This window comes from Mytilus californianus, unplaced genomic scaffold (assembly GCF_021869535.1).
Source record: "Mytilus californianus isolate M0D057914Y unplaced genomic scaffold, xbMytCali1.0.p SCAF_4, whole genome shotgun sequence".
In the NCBI taxonomy this organism is placed as follows: Eukaryota; Metazoa; Mollusca; class Bivalvia; order Mytilida; family Mytilidae; genus Mytilus; species Mytilus californianus.
In genome coordinates, this window is record NW_026262690.1 from 35,048,267 (window position 1) to 35,065,241 (window position 16,975).

The 16,975-nt window shown below is 32.4% G+C and overlaps 1 protein-coding gene across 4 annotated transcripts in view; it reads left to right on the forward strand.

Annotated features, from left to right (window-relative positions):
- LOC127698221 (mitogen-activated protein kinase kinase kinase kinase 5-like) overlaps nucleotides 1-16,975 on the forward strand; it is a 90,554-nt gene that overhangs the window by 12,217 nt on the left and 61,362 nt on the right. For 2 of the 4 annotated variants that reach the window (XM_052201574.1, XM_052201577.1), the window contains exons 7-16: nucleotides 1,472-1,544; nucleotides 2,945-3,076; nucleotides 4,060-4,122; nucleotides 5,920-6,001; nucleotides 6,287-6,391; nucleotides 8,108-8,186; nucleotides 9,439-9,467; nucleotides 13,540-13,590; nucleotides 14,444-14,487; nucleotides 14,757-14,795. In XM_052201574.1, coding sequence (XP_052057534.1) covers nucleotides 1,472-1,544; nucleotides 2,945-3,076; nucleotides 4,060-4,122; nucleotides 5,920-6,001; nucleotides 6,287-6,391; nucleotides 8,108-8,186; nucleotides 9,439-9,467; nucleotides 13,540-13,590; nucleotides 14,444-14,487; nucleotides 14,757-14,795 — 697 coding nt within the window. The remainder of the gene's footprint in view (nucleotides 1-1,471; nucleotides 1,545-2,944; nucleotides 3,077-4,059; nucleotides 4,123-5,919; nucleotides 6,002-6,286; nucleotides 6,392-8,107; nucleotides 8,187-9,438; nucleotides 9,468-13,539; nucleotides 13,591-14,443; nucleotides 14,488-14,756; nucleotides 14,796-16,975) is intronic. The other 2 variants (XM_052201575.1, XM_052201578.1) reach the window with 1 other exon arrangement.

Below are 16,975 nucleotides of genomic sequence, written 5' to 3' on the forward strand. Positions count from 1 at the left end.
AGCCAAACAAGTATTTCACTTTTGTTCATATGAGCATTATACATCTCTAATTCACAACTCCTTAGAGATTATTAAATTTGCCTCATCTACATGACATGACTTTCTGTTTTGCAAAAGATAAATATTTTAATATTGTAAAATGTTAGTAATGAATATGTATTTTATCAATTAAGTATTAATTTAAGAAAGATAAACAAAAAGAGATAAAGGAATTTTTTGTTCTCCAAATGTATAAACTTTAGTAAAAAATTTCCACGATATCAAATATTATTAGCTCACCTGACCCGAAGGGTCAAGTGAGCTTTTCTCATTACTTGGCGTTCGTCGTCGTCGTCGTTAGCTTTTTACAAAAATCTTCTCCTCTGAAACCACTGGGCCAAATTTAACCAAACTTGGCCACAATTATCATTAGGGTATCTAGTTTAAAAAATGTGTCCGATGACCCCGCCAACCAACCAAGATGGCCGCCATGGCTAAAAATAGAACATAGGGGTAAAATGTAGATTTTGGCTTATATCTCTGAAACCAAAGCATTTAGAGGAAATCTGACAAAGGGTAAAACTGATTATCAGGTCACGATCTATCTGCCCTGAAATTTTCAGACAAATCTGACAACCTGTTGTTGGGTTGCTGCCCCTGAATTGGTAATTTTAAGGAAATTTTGCAGTTTTTGGTTATTATCTTGAATATTATTATAGATAGAGATAAACTGTAAACAGCAATAATGTTCAGCAAAGTTAGATCTACAAATAAGTTCTCATGACCAAAATTGTCAGTCGACCCCTTTAGGAGTTATTGCCCTTAATAATCAATTTTTAACAATTTTTCGTAAATTTTTGTAATCTTTTACAAAAATCTTCTTCTCTGAAACTACTGATACAAATTTAACCATACTTGGCCATAATCATTATTAGGGTATGTAGTTTAAAAAATTTGTCCAATGACCCCGCCAAAAACCAAGATGGCCGCCATGGCTAAAAATAGAACATAGGGGTAAAATGCAGTTTTTGGTTTATATCTCTGAAACTAAAGCATTTAGAGCAAATCTGACAGGTGGCAAAAATGTTCATCAGATTTAGATTTATCTGCCCTGAAATTTTCAGACAAATCCGACGACCCGTTGTTGGGTTGCTGCCCCTGAGTTAGTAATTTTACAAAAATTTTGCAGTTTTTTGTTATTATCTTAGATATCATAATAATAACTCATATCTCATACTATAGCATCAGTAAATACAGGTGAGCGACACAGGCTCTTGAGAGCCTCTAGTTTTTAGGACCTGTCATATTAGTATTTTCATTTTAAGAACAATCATTTTAAACACAAAAAAAACAAAAATAAAACATACAATATTTAATATAAAAAATAAGATGTGGTATGATTGCCAATGAGACAACTCTCCACAAGAGACCAAATGACACAGAAATTAACAACTATAGGTCACCGTATAGTCTAGTTCATATTATATTTCAGCTGATTTTGGTGTGTCAGCACAGATAACAGTGACAATGTGTAAAAGAAAGTCTTTCATTGGTACGCCATATTGGTAAGTTTGATGGATAATTACTCATAATTGAATCTCAGCTAATAGATCAGTAATCATTGTGGAAATATTATCCAACTTGCAAAAAATTAATGAAAAAACAAAGATATTTCACAGGTAGCCTTGAAACATGGTATAACAGTTGTCTATTGTTGAGATGGTATAGGACCTCCATATGTTCTTTTGGACATATTTTGGTGTTGTGGGTTGCTTTCTAATTAATGTACACCCCATATTTGTTCTGTTCAGGTTAATGCATTTTGTGTTGATAGGTTCATTGTTAGGTATTTGTCTCGCCTTGACAGAGTCAAAAAGCGAGACATAGGTATGCTGTTTCCGGCGGCGGCGTCAACAATGTATTAAGTTTGTGATTAGGTCTAGTTTATGGTGAACCACTAGTGGTAGGTCAATATTATTTGGTGTGCAGTTGTATTAGCATTGGCACATCTCATTACCATGGAGATTATTTGGCCCTGCCCCCTCGGTCATGGTCTATTGACTTCTAAACTTTGCTTAGTTTACATGTATTAGTTTGTGATTAGGTCAGTTTATGGGGAATCAGTAGTGGTAGGTTAATGATATTTGGTATGCAGTTGTATAAGCATTGGCATATCTCATTTCCATGGAGATTATTTGGCCCTGCCCCCTCAGTCATGGTCTATTGACTTTGAAACTTTTGCTTAGTTTTCATGTATTAGTTTGTGATTAGGTCAGTTTTAGGGGGACCGTTAGTCGTAGGCCAATGTTAATTGGTATGCAGTTGTATAAGCATTAGCACATCTCATTTCCATGGAGAATATTTGGTCCCACCCCCTCAGTCATGGTCTATTTACTTTGAAACTTTTGCTTAGTTTACATGTATTATTTTTTATTAGATCAGTTTAAGATGAATTGCTAATGTTAAGTCAATGATATTTGGTATGCAAATGTATTGGCATTTGCAAGTATCATTTCCATGGAGATTATATAGCCCCACCCCCTCATCATGGTTCATTGACTTTGAAACTTTTACATAGTTTGCAAGTTAATGTTTGTGTTTAGGTTTGTTTAAAGGGAACGACTTATGAAAAGTCAATGGTATTTGGTATGCAGTTGTATTATCATTGGCACATCTCCTTTCCATGGAGATTGTTTAGCCCTGTACCTTCAGTCATGGTTCATTGACTTTGAATATTTGCATAACTTACATGTTAAAGTATTGCTATTTTAATTTTAAAATTTGCATTATCAAAATAACAAATAGGCGAGACATATCTCTGTGTTAACAGTTTATTAATACTGTTAACAGTTAATAGATCATGTAAAACAAAAATTTGCACAGCAACAAAACCCAAAGGTAAATTTGAAAAACTGTCAAACTAGCAACTTTAAAGAAAATATTTATAAAAGTAAATAACTTATAGGATGGCACCAGAGGTAGCAGCAGTAGAAAGGAAGGGAGGCTACAATCAACAGTGTGATATTTGGGCAGTGGGCATTACAGCAATAGAATTTGCAGAATTACAACCTCCAATGTTTGATCTTCATCCTATGAGGTACAGTAATATTGTATTATGTGATCTTCGTCCTATGAGGTACAGTAATATTGTATTATGTGATCTTCATCCTATGAGGTACAGTAATATTGTATTATGTGATCTTCGTCCTATGAGGTACAGTAATATTGTATTATGTGATCTTCATCCTATGAGGTACAGTAATATTGTATTATGTTTAATAGATAGGGATTTGCCGATTGCCAAAAATTTAACCAATCATCAGATTGACTAGATAAATAAAAATAATACAACAGAGAATAGGGATTTGAAAATTATTCCATTTATTTTAAAATTAAAGAGATATGGTTCTTATACTAGGAATTTTCAACATGGATGAATGTTAAGATTTAATCTTGGGTATTAAGTGGCGATACTTCCTAAATTGTTTCCATAGGGATACATTCTTATAATGATAAAAGCTATTTCCCTCATGGCATTACTAGAAAATGTATATAGGGTTCATTGTAAATATTATTTTAGAATCCCCCTGCTTAATAGAATTTTTTACCATATAATTAATGCTCAAATATGTTCTACAATCAGCCTTTCATATAAAAGATTTTTGTAATGTAATCTACTGATATTGAGTTTATAATTTGGTTTGGCTCACCTTCACCTTGTCAGGTGTTTCAGAAAATAAGGACATATTTTATTACTTTATTTTTCCTTATTTGTGTAAGGACAGGTCATCCCTGAAAAGTAAACTAATATAAGCCTTAGAAAATGTTGAAACTATGCAGATCTGAAAAGCAGATTGTAAAAATTACACCGTATAGAAATTTCTTCGTTTACAATATTAATACTTATTTCTGTATGTTTGTATTTAGATATTTTATTAAGATATTTTGAATGGTTTAGTGATTGTCATAAAACATAATTTACATGAAGGAAATGGAAACATGAGAAATAGAAATCTTTAATTTCTTGTATTAAAGGTATTCCCTGACTTACAAAACTAATATATCTATTATTCATTTCAGAGCATTGTTTCTTATGTCTAAAAGTGGATTTAAACCTCCAACACTCAAAGATAAAACCAAATGGTAAGTGCTGAGTGGGTAATACTATTGTATATAAGTTGTGTTTTCAATGCTCCTCAGTATTGTATACTCATTGATATTTACCATGGCTCCCAAGGCAAACTTTCATACTATCAAATGTACAGTAAAAATATCAAATGAAAAGCCTTTAATTCTATCTTCTTTTGTAAATTTTATGCCTTTGTCTTACCATTCATTTGTTCTTCCTTCCAATATCAGGTTACAGTTTTTGTTTCAGGTAGTTCGTGATAGTATCAACTTCAAACTTAGTACACATGTTCATTGTGAATTGAACTTTTAGAAATACATGCTTAATTAGTATTGTCCTATGAGCACATATTCCTGCTTTTCTCTTTACATGATATATTTTACATTCTACTTTTAGTTGCAGCATGTTATGAAACATATTTTACATGACACAAAAATAGTTGACAATACAATTTTAAAAAGACATCAAACCAACTAAATTTACAATAAAAAGCTTGTTAAAGTTTTCAATATTGAAGCAAAACAAAGGCAATTTTTTTTTATATTTTTCACATATGAGTACAAGGCTCAGAAGTCCTACTTGAAATTACATATAACCATCACATAATTGTTCTTTAAATGTTCACAATCAGCATTTGGGTATCTAGTTTTAAAAACGTGCCTGATTATCCTGCCTACCAACCAACATAGCTAACATGGCTAAAATGGCTAAAAATAGAACATATGGGTAAAATTAAAATGTTGCCTTTTATCTTGAAAACAGCTACAGATAGAAAATCGCACAGGGCAAAAATGTTCTGTATGGTAAGATCTTACTGCTGTGCGTTTACGTAAAAAAAACTCCGACAACTAATAGTTCTTCCTCTTTAATTACAAGTTTTAACATATTTTTTTTAATTTTTGCCTTTCATGTAAACTATAACAGATAGAGATAAATTTTATGTATCAAAAATGATCAGCAAGACAAGATCTACAAATAAATTGGAGCTGCTGAAATTGTCAGATGACTCGTTAAAGGAGTTATTGCCCTTATATGACAAATTTTACCAATATTTTGCATTTATGCCAATTATCTTGAAAGCTATAATAAATGGAAGGAAACTTTAAAAGATAGAAATGATCAATTAGACAAGATATACAAATATGTCAACACAGCTGAAATTGTCAAGTTGTAACAAAGGTTATTGCCCTTAAATGACAATTTTTATAATTTTTTTTTATTGTCTTTAATCTTGAAAACTATAGTGGATAGATAGAAACTATAAATAACAAATATTATCAGCAGGGCAAGATGTACACATAAATAAACATGGCCAAAATTGTCAGTGGACTTTTTATAGGGGTCATTGCCCTAAAATGGAGATTTTTACCAATTTTTGCATTTTTGTCTATAATCCCGAAACTATAAAAAATAAATAGAGACTGTAAAAATCAAAAAAGATGAAGCATGATAAGAGCTGAAATTGTCAGTTGACTCATTATAGGAGTTGCTGCCATTGAAAGATTATTTTTATTTTACCCATTTTTGTGTTTTTGACAAAAACTAGAATTGATAGAGTGAAACAAAACAGAAAAAAGATCCGCAAGTACAAGATCTACCAAAAGGAGATTTTAGTTATGAATTCTATTCTAGTTTACAATGCTGGAGAGAGGCCATTGTTGGAGATGCACTTAGATCCAGATGAGCAACACAGGCTCTTTAGAGCCTCTAGTTTAGTATCTTATACTAATCAAAGCTGTGAGAAGAATACTTTTATAATGAACAGATATGTACTGATGGATGAAAATTAAAAATTTTACTTTATGTTGTAGGTCCCCAGTCTTTCATCATTTTATTAAAGTTGCTTTAACTAAAAACCCTAAGAAAAGACCCACAGCTGATAAACTTTTAGAGGTAAGATGGTTATTTACATGATATGCTTTGAGATAGTAAGATAATTGAGTGATAAAATTTGTGATAAAAGTACAGTCGAAAATGATTGCTCAAGCTCCAAGAGACTAGTAGAAATTAGATCAACTTTAACAAGTACAGTCTAACTTTGATCGCTCAGACTACAAAGGATGCGCAGAAATTATTTGATTTATAGTTTAAAGCCAACACAAATTAGATGTGATTATGAAATTAAGTTTTCATAATTATCTGTGATCAAACTATTTATACTTTTGAATCTTATTACAGCATCCGTTTTTCCAAGCAGACCTAGGTCGGAGAGTGACTAAAGAATTATTAGATAAATCACGGAATCCTTCAAATACTTTTGAAATTGGAGAAGATGATGAAGGGGTCTGTATCAATGATTGTTAGACAAAAAAGTGTGGTACAAAAATATACAAAAATCTATTTCTATTTTCCACCTGTAACTGCAGAGGAGCATGTTCTATCAATTTTATATATACAACACTAAACTATTGTAGGATTATTCCCACTTGTTATAAAAAAGGACTTCATAGGCTTTTCCAACAACTTAAAAGTCTATCGTCATCAAACAAAGATTGGAATGGTTTCAGCTGTTATTTTTCCAATCAAGGATTAAGTTTGAAGTTAGTTAAAAGTAACATTTTATTGTCTTTAATTTGTCCATTGTCCTTGACCTCATTTTCATGGTTGACTGCTTATAAAATAATAAATTTGTTGTCATGTAGATTTCTTACTTATTATGACTATAGATACCTATATTTGGTATATGGGATCCTTGTAAGGTCTACATGTCTGTCAGACAGGGTTTGACTGACCTCAAACTCATTTGAAAGATCAGTGATCAAGGTTATTTTTTAGTGGACAAGTTGGTTTTTCAGGTTCTACAAGAAGCAGGTCAACTATATTTGGTGTATGAAATGATTGGAAGCTGAAAATGTCTGTCTGGCAGGGTTCATTTGATCTTGACCCCATTTTCATGGTTCAAAAGTCAGTGGTTTGATTTCATGGTTGTCCATTTCTCATATACAAATAACAATAGGTTATAACAATATTTGGTGTATGGAATGAATGCAAGGTGTATATGTCTGTCTGGCAGAGTTGATCTAACCTTGGCCTCATTTTCATGGTTCATTGGTCAAAATTTATTTTCTGGGTTAGGTCTGTTTCTCAGATACTATAATTGATAGGCTAGCTATATTTGGTGTATGAATGATTTTAAGGTTTACCTGCTGGTCTGACAGAATTCATCTGACCTTTACTTCATTTTTATGGATCATTAAAAATGTTGATTTTATGTAATCCTTGTTGTATAACCTTTTTCTCTTTGAGTTTCAATATAATTTCAACCATGATAAGTAAAGCAGGCTAGACATTTCAGTATGTGTACTCTTGTGAAAGTTATAAACTTAAAAAAAATGGATATTTTGACAGTATTTATGGTTCATTGATCTGAATCAGGCTTTTTTTAAGATTATTTGGAGAGTTTGCAATAGTCTCTTTGTTGTCAACAAAACATGTAATAACTATGCAAACAAAGCATAATTTGATTTAGAAAATATATGGATGAGGATTTAACTGGATTACCATACAGTACCATGATAAGCATATGAAAGTATTACTAGCATGACATTTCATTCTGAACAGTTACCATATTTTCCATACATAAAGATGAATACTCTTCTTTCACCAATGTATAGCAGACAAAAATCCTGACTTAGAGCTATTTTCATAATGCTTGTAGTTTAAAGGTTTGGTTTGCTTGCTTGCTTTGTTTGTATAACTGTTTGCTCAAGCATTGTAATTAAGATTGACATCTGCAATCATTAGATAGGCGGGGCTTCAACTTGTATACATTTTACTTGAATGTTATTGGATGTTAAGTATAATGCAGAGTATAATGTATACAAACTGAAGCCCCACCTATCTATTGATTTCAGATGTCAATCTTAATTACAATGCTTGAGCTAGGAAATATCTCTAATGCCACTAGTAAAATACTTTTATCTATCTCTTACAAAAAACTTACTATCTTTTCTCTGTTCAGATGAAAAGAAATACATGAATTGTTATTTGTAATTACAGGTATTGAATGTTCCACAGCGAATACCTTCAAATAAAACACCTGGTAATGTTGCTGCTAGGAACAGTCTTGAATTGAAAGGTAACTTTAAGTTGAATAGGAATAAAGACATAATTTTCTCATAAAATTAATCTTAGGATACATTAAGAGACCCCCCCTTATACAGGCATCCACCCTAGGCCATGCAGCACCCGATGACATATGTAGATATCATAAGATGCAATGTAAAGGAGCATATATCAATGCCAGGACACAGCATTACTTCTTCTTTGCCTCCCTGCCAACACTTGATTTATCTAATACATCAAGGTTGGATACACCACACCGGTAACCGGCATGGATACAGTGGCCAAGCAGAACATAAAGTAATGGTGAAATAATATATAAATGTAAACAAAGACATGTTTGGGAAAAACTAACCACAGTTTATCAAACTGTGTTTCTCCACAGTAATATAAAATCTAAAGTCACTGCGGACAAAATTCTAAAACTACAATAATGCGCATAGAGTCAAAACGCACAAAACTAGAAAATAAGGGAGTGGTGGGTGGGAAAAGAAATACGATTATGCTTGATTGATTTGACATACAATTTGCTTGCTGCTTGCAAAATTTTTGAATGTTGCGAGATGCTGGGATGCATACTGTGCAAGATAAATTTGATTGAATTTATTGGATTGGGTTAAACCGGGAAATTTGAAAAATCAAAGCTGATTGGTAGATAAATATATCCCAGACAAAGCAAGATTCAAATAAGACAATCCGATTGGCTGTGGTCCGTAACCAGCCAAAACAAACGTGAAAAGGAGGTGCAGGGTTTTATAAAAAATAGCAATCAAATAATACGAAACTAAAGAATGTACAAATGCTTCTACAATACATGTATCTATATTAATACTGTATTTTCAAAAAAATACATCCATAAACAAAAAGTCATTTCAACACACCAAATTACTTTTACATTAACCATTACTTAAACATTTTACAAAAATCTGTTAGACTGTTTTAATAAGTTGTATCTGAAAGTACTAAATAGTATGACCATTAACAATATAACAAATTGAAAATGGAAAGACAAACAGTTTTGTACTTAGAAGAACAACAGATAAAATTAGATTAAGCAGCATTAAATTGATCATTTATCAGGAATTCAGCTAATGTGGAATTTAAAAAAATATGCAGCTGGAAAATATGGATAGAAAAAAAATAAAACAAGACATCTATAATCTTAGGAAAAAAACTCACTCTCTCTCCCCCACAAAACCACCTAGAAGAAAAACCATATTGTTTTCATATCATTTAAATATATTGTATTTTATTTTATTTTATTGCAGTTAATATATCACCATCATCATCAGGTTTGGTAAGTATTACCATTGACTTTTAAGTTTATTTATAAAATCATTACACTTGTTAAGTCTCCCAAACGAAGTTTGGGAAGACTTATTGTTTTTGCTCAGTTCTTATTATTATTATTATTATTCTTCCTCTTCCTCTTCCGCCGCTTTTAAATTTGAACTTGTCTGCACCCGTTCTCCAAAACCGCTTGTCAGATTAACTTATGGTTTTACAATATGTTAGACTAACATGTGTAGTGGTGCAATCAGGGTTTTGTTTGTGCAATGGGGTTTATAAAGGGGTACTTTGAGGGGCAAAAAGAAAAGAGGGTTTTACTATAGAACCCTATGGGATTTTATTTTTTAAAATTTTCAAATGATTATAAATTTAAAACCGTTTGTGATAGACACAATCTTTTTAATTGAAAATGTTCTAAATGATAAAACCCATTAAATGAAATACAGGGTTAGTCCCCAGGGGTCATCCCCACCCCCTGCCATTTAAGAAAGTTATAATATCTTGTAAATGGTCGAGATCCCCACCCCTTAACCATATATATTCTGGTTTGTCATGCTAAGATGGTTTGAATGATATACAGGGTTAGTCCCCAGGGGTCATCCCGACCCTCTGCCATTTGAGAAAGTTCTAATATCTTGTAAATGGTCGAGATCCCCACCCCTAAACCATATATATTCTGGTTAGTCATGATAAAGCACATGAAATGAAATACAGGGTTAGTCCCCAGGGGTCACCCCCACCCCATGCCATTTAAGAAAGTTCTAATATCTTGTAAGTGGTCAAGATCCCCACCCCTAAACCATATATATTCTGGTTTGTCATGCTAAGATGGTTTGAATGATATACAGGGTTAGTCCCCAGGGGTCATCCCGACCCTCTGCCATTTGAGAAAGTTCTAATATCTTGTAAATGGTCGAGATCCCCACCCCTAAACCATATATATTCTGGTTTGTCATGATAAAGCACATGAAATGAAATACAGGGTTAGTCCCCAGGGGTCACCCCCACCCCATGCCATTTAAGAAAGTTCTAATATCTTGTAAGTTGTCAAGATCCCCACCCCTAAACCATATATTTTCTGGTTTGTCATGCTAAGATGGTTTGAATGATATACAGGGTTAGTCCCCAGAGGTCATCCCGACCCCCTGCCATTTGAGAAAGTTCTAATATCTTGTAAATGGTCGAGATCCCCACCCCTAAACCATAAATATTCTGGTTTGTCATGCCAAGATGATTTGAATGATATACAGGGATAGTCCCCAGGCATCACTAATGCATATAACTTTACTGGACCAAACCAATTTTCACTGGACTTTGCCCAATGTCAGGCGACCCTGGGAATTACGAATTATGGGATCTTCGTTTGGGAGACTTCGTAACAGCATCCTGTTACAATCATTTCTTGTTTGATATGTAGTGGTTTAAAAAACAAAAGAAATCTTGTCATAAAAGTCTCATTGACTATTTTTATGTCCTGTCCATGATACTAAAGGGGCATTTTGTTTCTGGACTGTCTGCCATCTTTCAGGTTAAAAGTTTTGGTTAAATGTAGTTGCCTATGAAGTTGTGTACACATCAACTGTAAACTTTGTAGACATGTTCTTTATGATGTGAACTTAATAAAAAAAACAAGTGTTTTGACCGACAGTACACTGAACAAGTAACATATGTAATATGACAGTGTTAGTGGGAATTGGACTTATTTTTGTATAAGAATAAATAGATTTTAATTTTTAAAAGTTGTTAACTAGAATTAACTACAGCACTTTGAAAAATATTTAGATAGGTGACCTACACTCAGAACAACATGAAAAACATTCAGGTTTTCAATATTTTACATTTGTTAGTATTAGATGAAGTTGGTTTCAAAAATAAGACAAGATGTAAACAGATCTTTGCTCTATATTGAAGAATTCCTACTGAAATTCAGTGGTTCTCTCCGGGCACTTCGGCTTCCTCCACCTTAAAAAATTGACACACTGAAATAGCACAATAGTGTTGAAAGTGGCGTATAGCACCAACCAATAAATAAATAAATATATTGAAGACCTCATTGTTACTGAGATGAAGAACAGCAATAAAAGCTCTTCCTTTGCCTTTGTTTTTTATGCCCCCGCCGAAGCAGAGGGGGCATTAAGTTTTACCCTTGTCCGTCTAATGTACGTACATCCGTACATCCCAAAATTGGTTTCCGTTCTCTAACTTGAGTTTGCCTCAACCTAATGTTATGAAACTTCTACACAATGCTTATTACTACAAAATACAGATCAAGTTTGAATTTTGGTGGCGTCACTTTGACCGTTCTAGAGTTATGCCCCTTTATAAATGGAAAAGTTCCTAAATTTTTAGTTTCTGTTCTCTAACTAAAGTTTGCCTCAACCAAATGTTATGTGACTTATTCACAATGCTTATTACCACATAATACAGATCAAGTTTGAATTTTGGTAGCGTCACTCTAACCGTTGTAGAGATATGCCCCTTTATAAATGAAAAAATTACAAAATATTTAGTTTCCGTTCTCAAACTTAAGTTTGCCTTTACCAGATGTTATGAAACTTATACACAATGCTTATTACGACAAAACACAGATCAAGGTTGAATTTTGGTGGGGTCACTTTAACCATTCTCGAGTTATGCCCCTTTATAAATCGAAAAAAATTTTAGTTTCCGTTCTGTAAGCGGGGGCATCATATGTGTCCATGGGGATACATTTTCCATTTATTTTTCATGTGAGCATTATGATTTTGTTTTTGTCTGGCCTGCAGTATGAGAGACATAGGTATTACTATCCGGTGCCAGCAGGCAAGGGCATAAACTATTTGTATAAAGATTTATATTTCAGAAGGTTGAAGACCTGGATGCTTCATACGTTGTATACAGATGCCTTATGTTATGAAGTTTCTGTCTGTCATATGCCCATTGTCCTTGACCTCATTTTCATGGTTCAGCGACTGCTTGAATAAAAATTACAGTTTTATTGTCATGTGAATTTCTCACTTATCATGAGTAAAGGGATAACTATATTTGGTATATGGGATCCTTGCAATGTCTACATGTCTGTCAGACATGGTTAACCTGACCTTGACCTTAATTCATGTATCAGTGATCAAGGTTAAAGTTATGTGATTAGGTCCGTTTCTCAGATACTACAAGCAGAAGGTCAACTATATGTGGTGTATGAAATGATTGTAAGGGGTACATGTCAGACTGGCAGGTTTCATCTGACCTTGACCTCATTTTCATGGTTCATAAGTCATTGTTATTTCTTTGTGTTTTGTTCTGTTTTTCAAGTACTGTAGGCAATAGGTCAACTATATTTGGTGTATGGAATGATCTTAAGGTGTATTTGTCTGTCTAGTTGGTGTCATCTGACCTTGACCTCATTTTCATGGTTCATTGGTCAATGTTAAGTTTTTGTGTTTTGGTCTAATTTCCAAGTACTAGAAGCAATAGGTCATTTTTTTTTGGTTTATGGAATGATTGTAAGGTGTACATGTCAGTCTAGCCAGTTTCATCTGACCTTGACCATATTTTCATGGTTAATTGGTCAATGTTAAGTTTTTGTGTTTTGGTCTGTTTTTCAAATACTAACAGCAATAGGTCAGCTATATTTGGTGTATGGAATAATTGTAAGGTGCTCATGTCTGTCTGGCAGGTACAATCTGACCTTGACTTCCTTTTCATGGTTCATGGGTCAATGTTAAATTTTGGTCTGTTTTTCAATTACCATAAGCAATAGGTCAACTATATTTGGTGTATAAAAAAATGTAAGTTGTATTTGTCTATCTGACAGGATTTATATGACCTTGACCTCATTGTCATAGATCTTTAAAAATTTTAAGTTTATGTGATGCTTTTAATAAAATCTTTATCTGTAAGAATTTCAACATAAAATCCTAGAATCTCCTGGGTAGCCGATTAATGTCTTTACCTTGCATTTGTACTTATATTTTATAGATCTATGTTAATTTATTTGTGTATGTTTCCATACCATTGTACTTAGGTTTACAAAAATAAAGATGTGGTATTTGTGATTAATCATTGAAATTATCATAGACAATTAACATTTCTATTTTCAGGGTCCTGATCAGTATGATAAAGCAAGACAGAACTGGGATAATGAAGAAGGGGTAAGTCTGATATCTATAAATAGGGGGATAATTGAAGTTTTGGTCAATATAGGCAAGAAGTAGAACTGGAATATTGTGGGGTGGGGGTAAAACATCCTGGCTACTGAGATAATGGAAGAATTAATAGAATGTTTCTTGTTTTAAACATAGTTTCAAGTTTTAACTTTAACTTTTTACAACATGGCGAAGAAAAAAAAACCCTGTTTTTTTATGAAATGCCTACAAAAAATAAGAAAAATACCTGCATTAATTCAGTCTTTCAACTAGAGAGTTGTATTGGATAAACTTATTGAAGATAAATCCCAACCTGTTCATGTTTAGGTACTTTAATTATTGAAACTCCTAAAATCCACAAAAGAACGAAGCTGAGAAATAGACCCAGTACTGGCTGACTGTTTTATTGACTTTGCAATGTAATTTTACAGTACCTATAGATATAAACAAAAGTTGTTATTCTTATTTACTGTTCATTTATTAGAATGTAGGTTATGAAATAGAGATGTGGGATAAATTTCCATGAGAATTGACGCTGCAAATTGAAATGTATTTTGTTTGCAAAAAGGACATTAAGTTGAAGGAAAAAAAAAGAAAGTGGTCAAACAGGTGGGGAAAAAGAAATTTGACGAAGTGAAACCCTGTTGAAGACAAAACGTTCAGTTTGATATTAAAGATTTTCACTTTTGCTTTTCATAAGTGATGGCCCTTGATTGCTTTAACAATGGCAATTATACATGTAAGAAAAACCTGCTATGCTTTCATTTTGACAGCCTCTTCTTGTAGTAGATTATTATTATTTGACTTTACATGCTCAATTATGTTGGACATATAATTTATTTCAATACATGTATTTCAGGAAGATAGATACAATACTGCCCAGCCAGACTGGCCAGACCAGAAGTAAGTTGTCATCAATGTTATAATTCTGAAACTATATTTTCGTCCCAAAACTATTTTATATCTGGTTTCTATAAAGAGACTTTATGAAAACTAAATTGACTAAACTGTAATATTTCTTCTGTAAATTTATTGTTTTTGACTTTGTAAATCACTCTTGATGTATAAATGAAACAGATCTTCGAGTTAGCATGATGAACCTTGCCTTTATAATTTTAATGGCTTATTAATAAGAGGAAATAAGAGTGGTTAATATGCTTTCTTTCTATCAGGGGACTATTGGAATCTGTTGGTGAGGAACTGTGGAACAGGTATAAATACTGTTCATATAAAAAGTCTGTTTGTATACTGCCTCTTTGCTTTAATATTGAATATTTAAAGGCAGATATAGGTTTTTCTAAAATGTTCTGTTTCAATTTTTCATATGACCACTACATTTTTTGTGATGATATAATGGTATGGTCCATTTGTTTGCTTTGTTGCCATCGTTATCTGTGAACACACAAAACATTTAAATAACTATTTTTAAACAACTTTTTCTTTGAAAAAAGTGAATGATCATCCTTTAATTTAAATCAGATATAATTGACTATAACAGAGGGATATGATTCCAAACAACCCTGTTTATAGTTTTTTTGTTCTGAATGATCTATTTTTCACAGAATTACAAAATTCTTCAGTCATTCAGCAGAATAGGGAGATATTCTTGCTGTCCTAACACATCTTGTTTTTCTTTGTATTGTTTATTCAAAATTTATTATACATATTTTGGGAAATAAATTACTTCCTATGACAAAGGCTTTTGGAAAATTTATCCACCAGATCATTAACTTATTTAATCATTAGGTTAATTAAAGAAGATGGCATCTTATACAAGATGTTAAAATATTATAACCTAAATCTGCCTTTTGTATATAATAATTAACATTTTATTTCATTAATTTTAAAAGTATCCTGTCCAGTTTCCAAATTTACATATGACATGCAGTTCATTACATATTTAGATTTCAGCCCACACATTTAACTGTACAGATCAGGCCTTTTCTTTCATTCATTATATTGTTTAGTAGCTTGACATTTCATTCCATTATATTGTTTAGCATGGAATGTATTGTTAAGCATGTGTACAATCTCTGAAACAGAGGTTCCCCTACCATTGTTTTACAAGGAAATCTTTGACACAGAGACTAGTTCTCCGCAAAATTTCTACAATAGTTTTGGTATAAGATCTTAAGACCGAGGGAAATGGGTCACACCAATAACTTCAATTTGGTTAATCATTCATAGCTTTATAGCTCCTCATGTTTTTAAGTGTATTTACATCTTCGGCTTTCATATTTTTGGGTTTAAGTGTTTCTGATGAAGAAAATAGATGTTATTTTCATTTTAAAAGTGCAAAATCTATATTTGCTGAAATCAAACTATTTTTTGCCAAAAAATGCAAAAGTTTTATATGATTGTTGCAAAGAAACACCAGGATTTAACCATTTTGATTAGTTTAACCATGTATTGGAATGGTATGAATATGTCTGAATTACAACTGTTTAGTATCTGTGTCTAGGATTGGCCACCACATAAAGCAATTAAAGATATGCCAATCAAATATTCATTGAACAAAACAATTTTAATATGAAACACTACTGTTCATATTGTGTGTATTTATGTAGTCTATTTTAAACAAACTGAATGTGATATAGCAGCAATAGTTTGAATAACACATACATGGTGGAGGGTCACACAGCTTCTTTTTCAGAGATGAGCTTTATGGCCTATATGCAGAATCACATTTTTACTCAATATTCAGTTAGTAAAGATTTAAGGTTGCTTTTCTGTTAAGATAATACAGTTATTGAGTGATATATTATTTTTATGATAGATTATTCAAATTTAAAATTGCCCCCAATATTGATGTTCTTGTTTTGAGAAATTAAACATATGAACACCTAATCTTTACTGACTGTAGCTGGCTATCATTTGTTAGTTTATAAGAGCTTTAACAAAGAGGGATATTTAGGTGTCTAATAGATTTTTTTTTTAGTTTTCTGTTAGGTTCATCTAGATATGTTGTATGCATTGTTTTTTTTTACATTTGAATAAGTTGGTCATAATGAAAAGGAAAAAACATAGTGATATAATTCAGTCTTTTTTGGAATTGATCGAACAAAAATTGTAAAATCATATTTAAAAATTTCGATTTGTTAGTTTTTGTCTAGCCTTGACAGAGTCAAAAAGCGAGACATAGGTATAGGCGGCACCAACAATGTATTTGTTTGTGATTAGGTCTAGTTTTTAGTGAACTACAAGTGGTAGGTCAATGATATTTGGTATGTAGTTGTAGTAGCATTGGCACATCTCATTTCCATGGAGATTATTTGGCCCTGCCCCCTCAGTCATGGTCTATTGACTATGAAACTTTTGCTTAGTTTACATGTATTAGTTTGTGATTAGGTCAGTTTATGGGGATCCACAAGTGGTAGGTCAATGATATTTG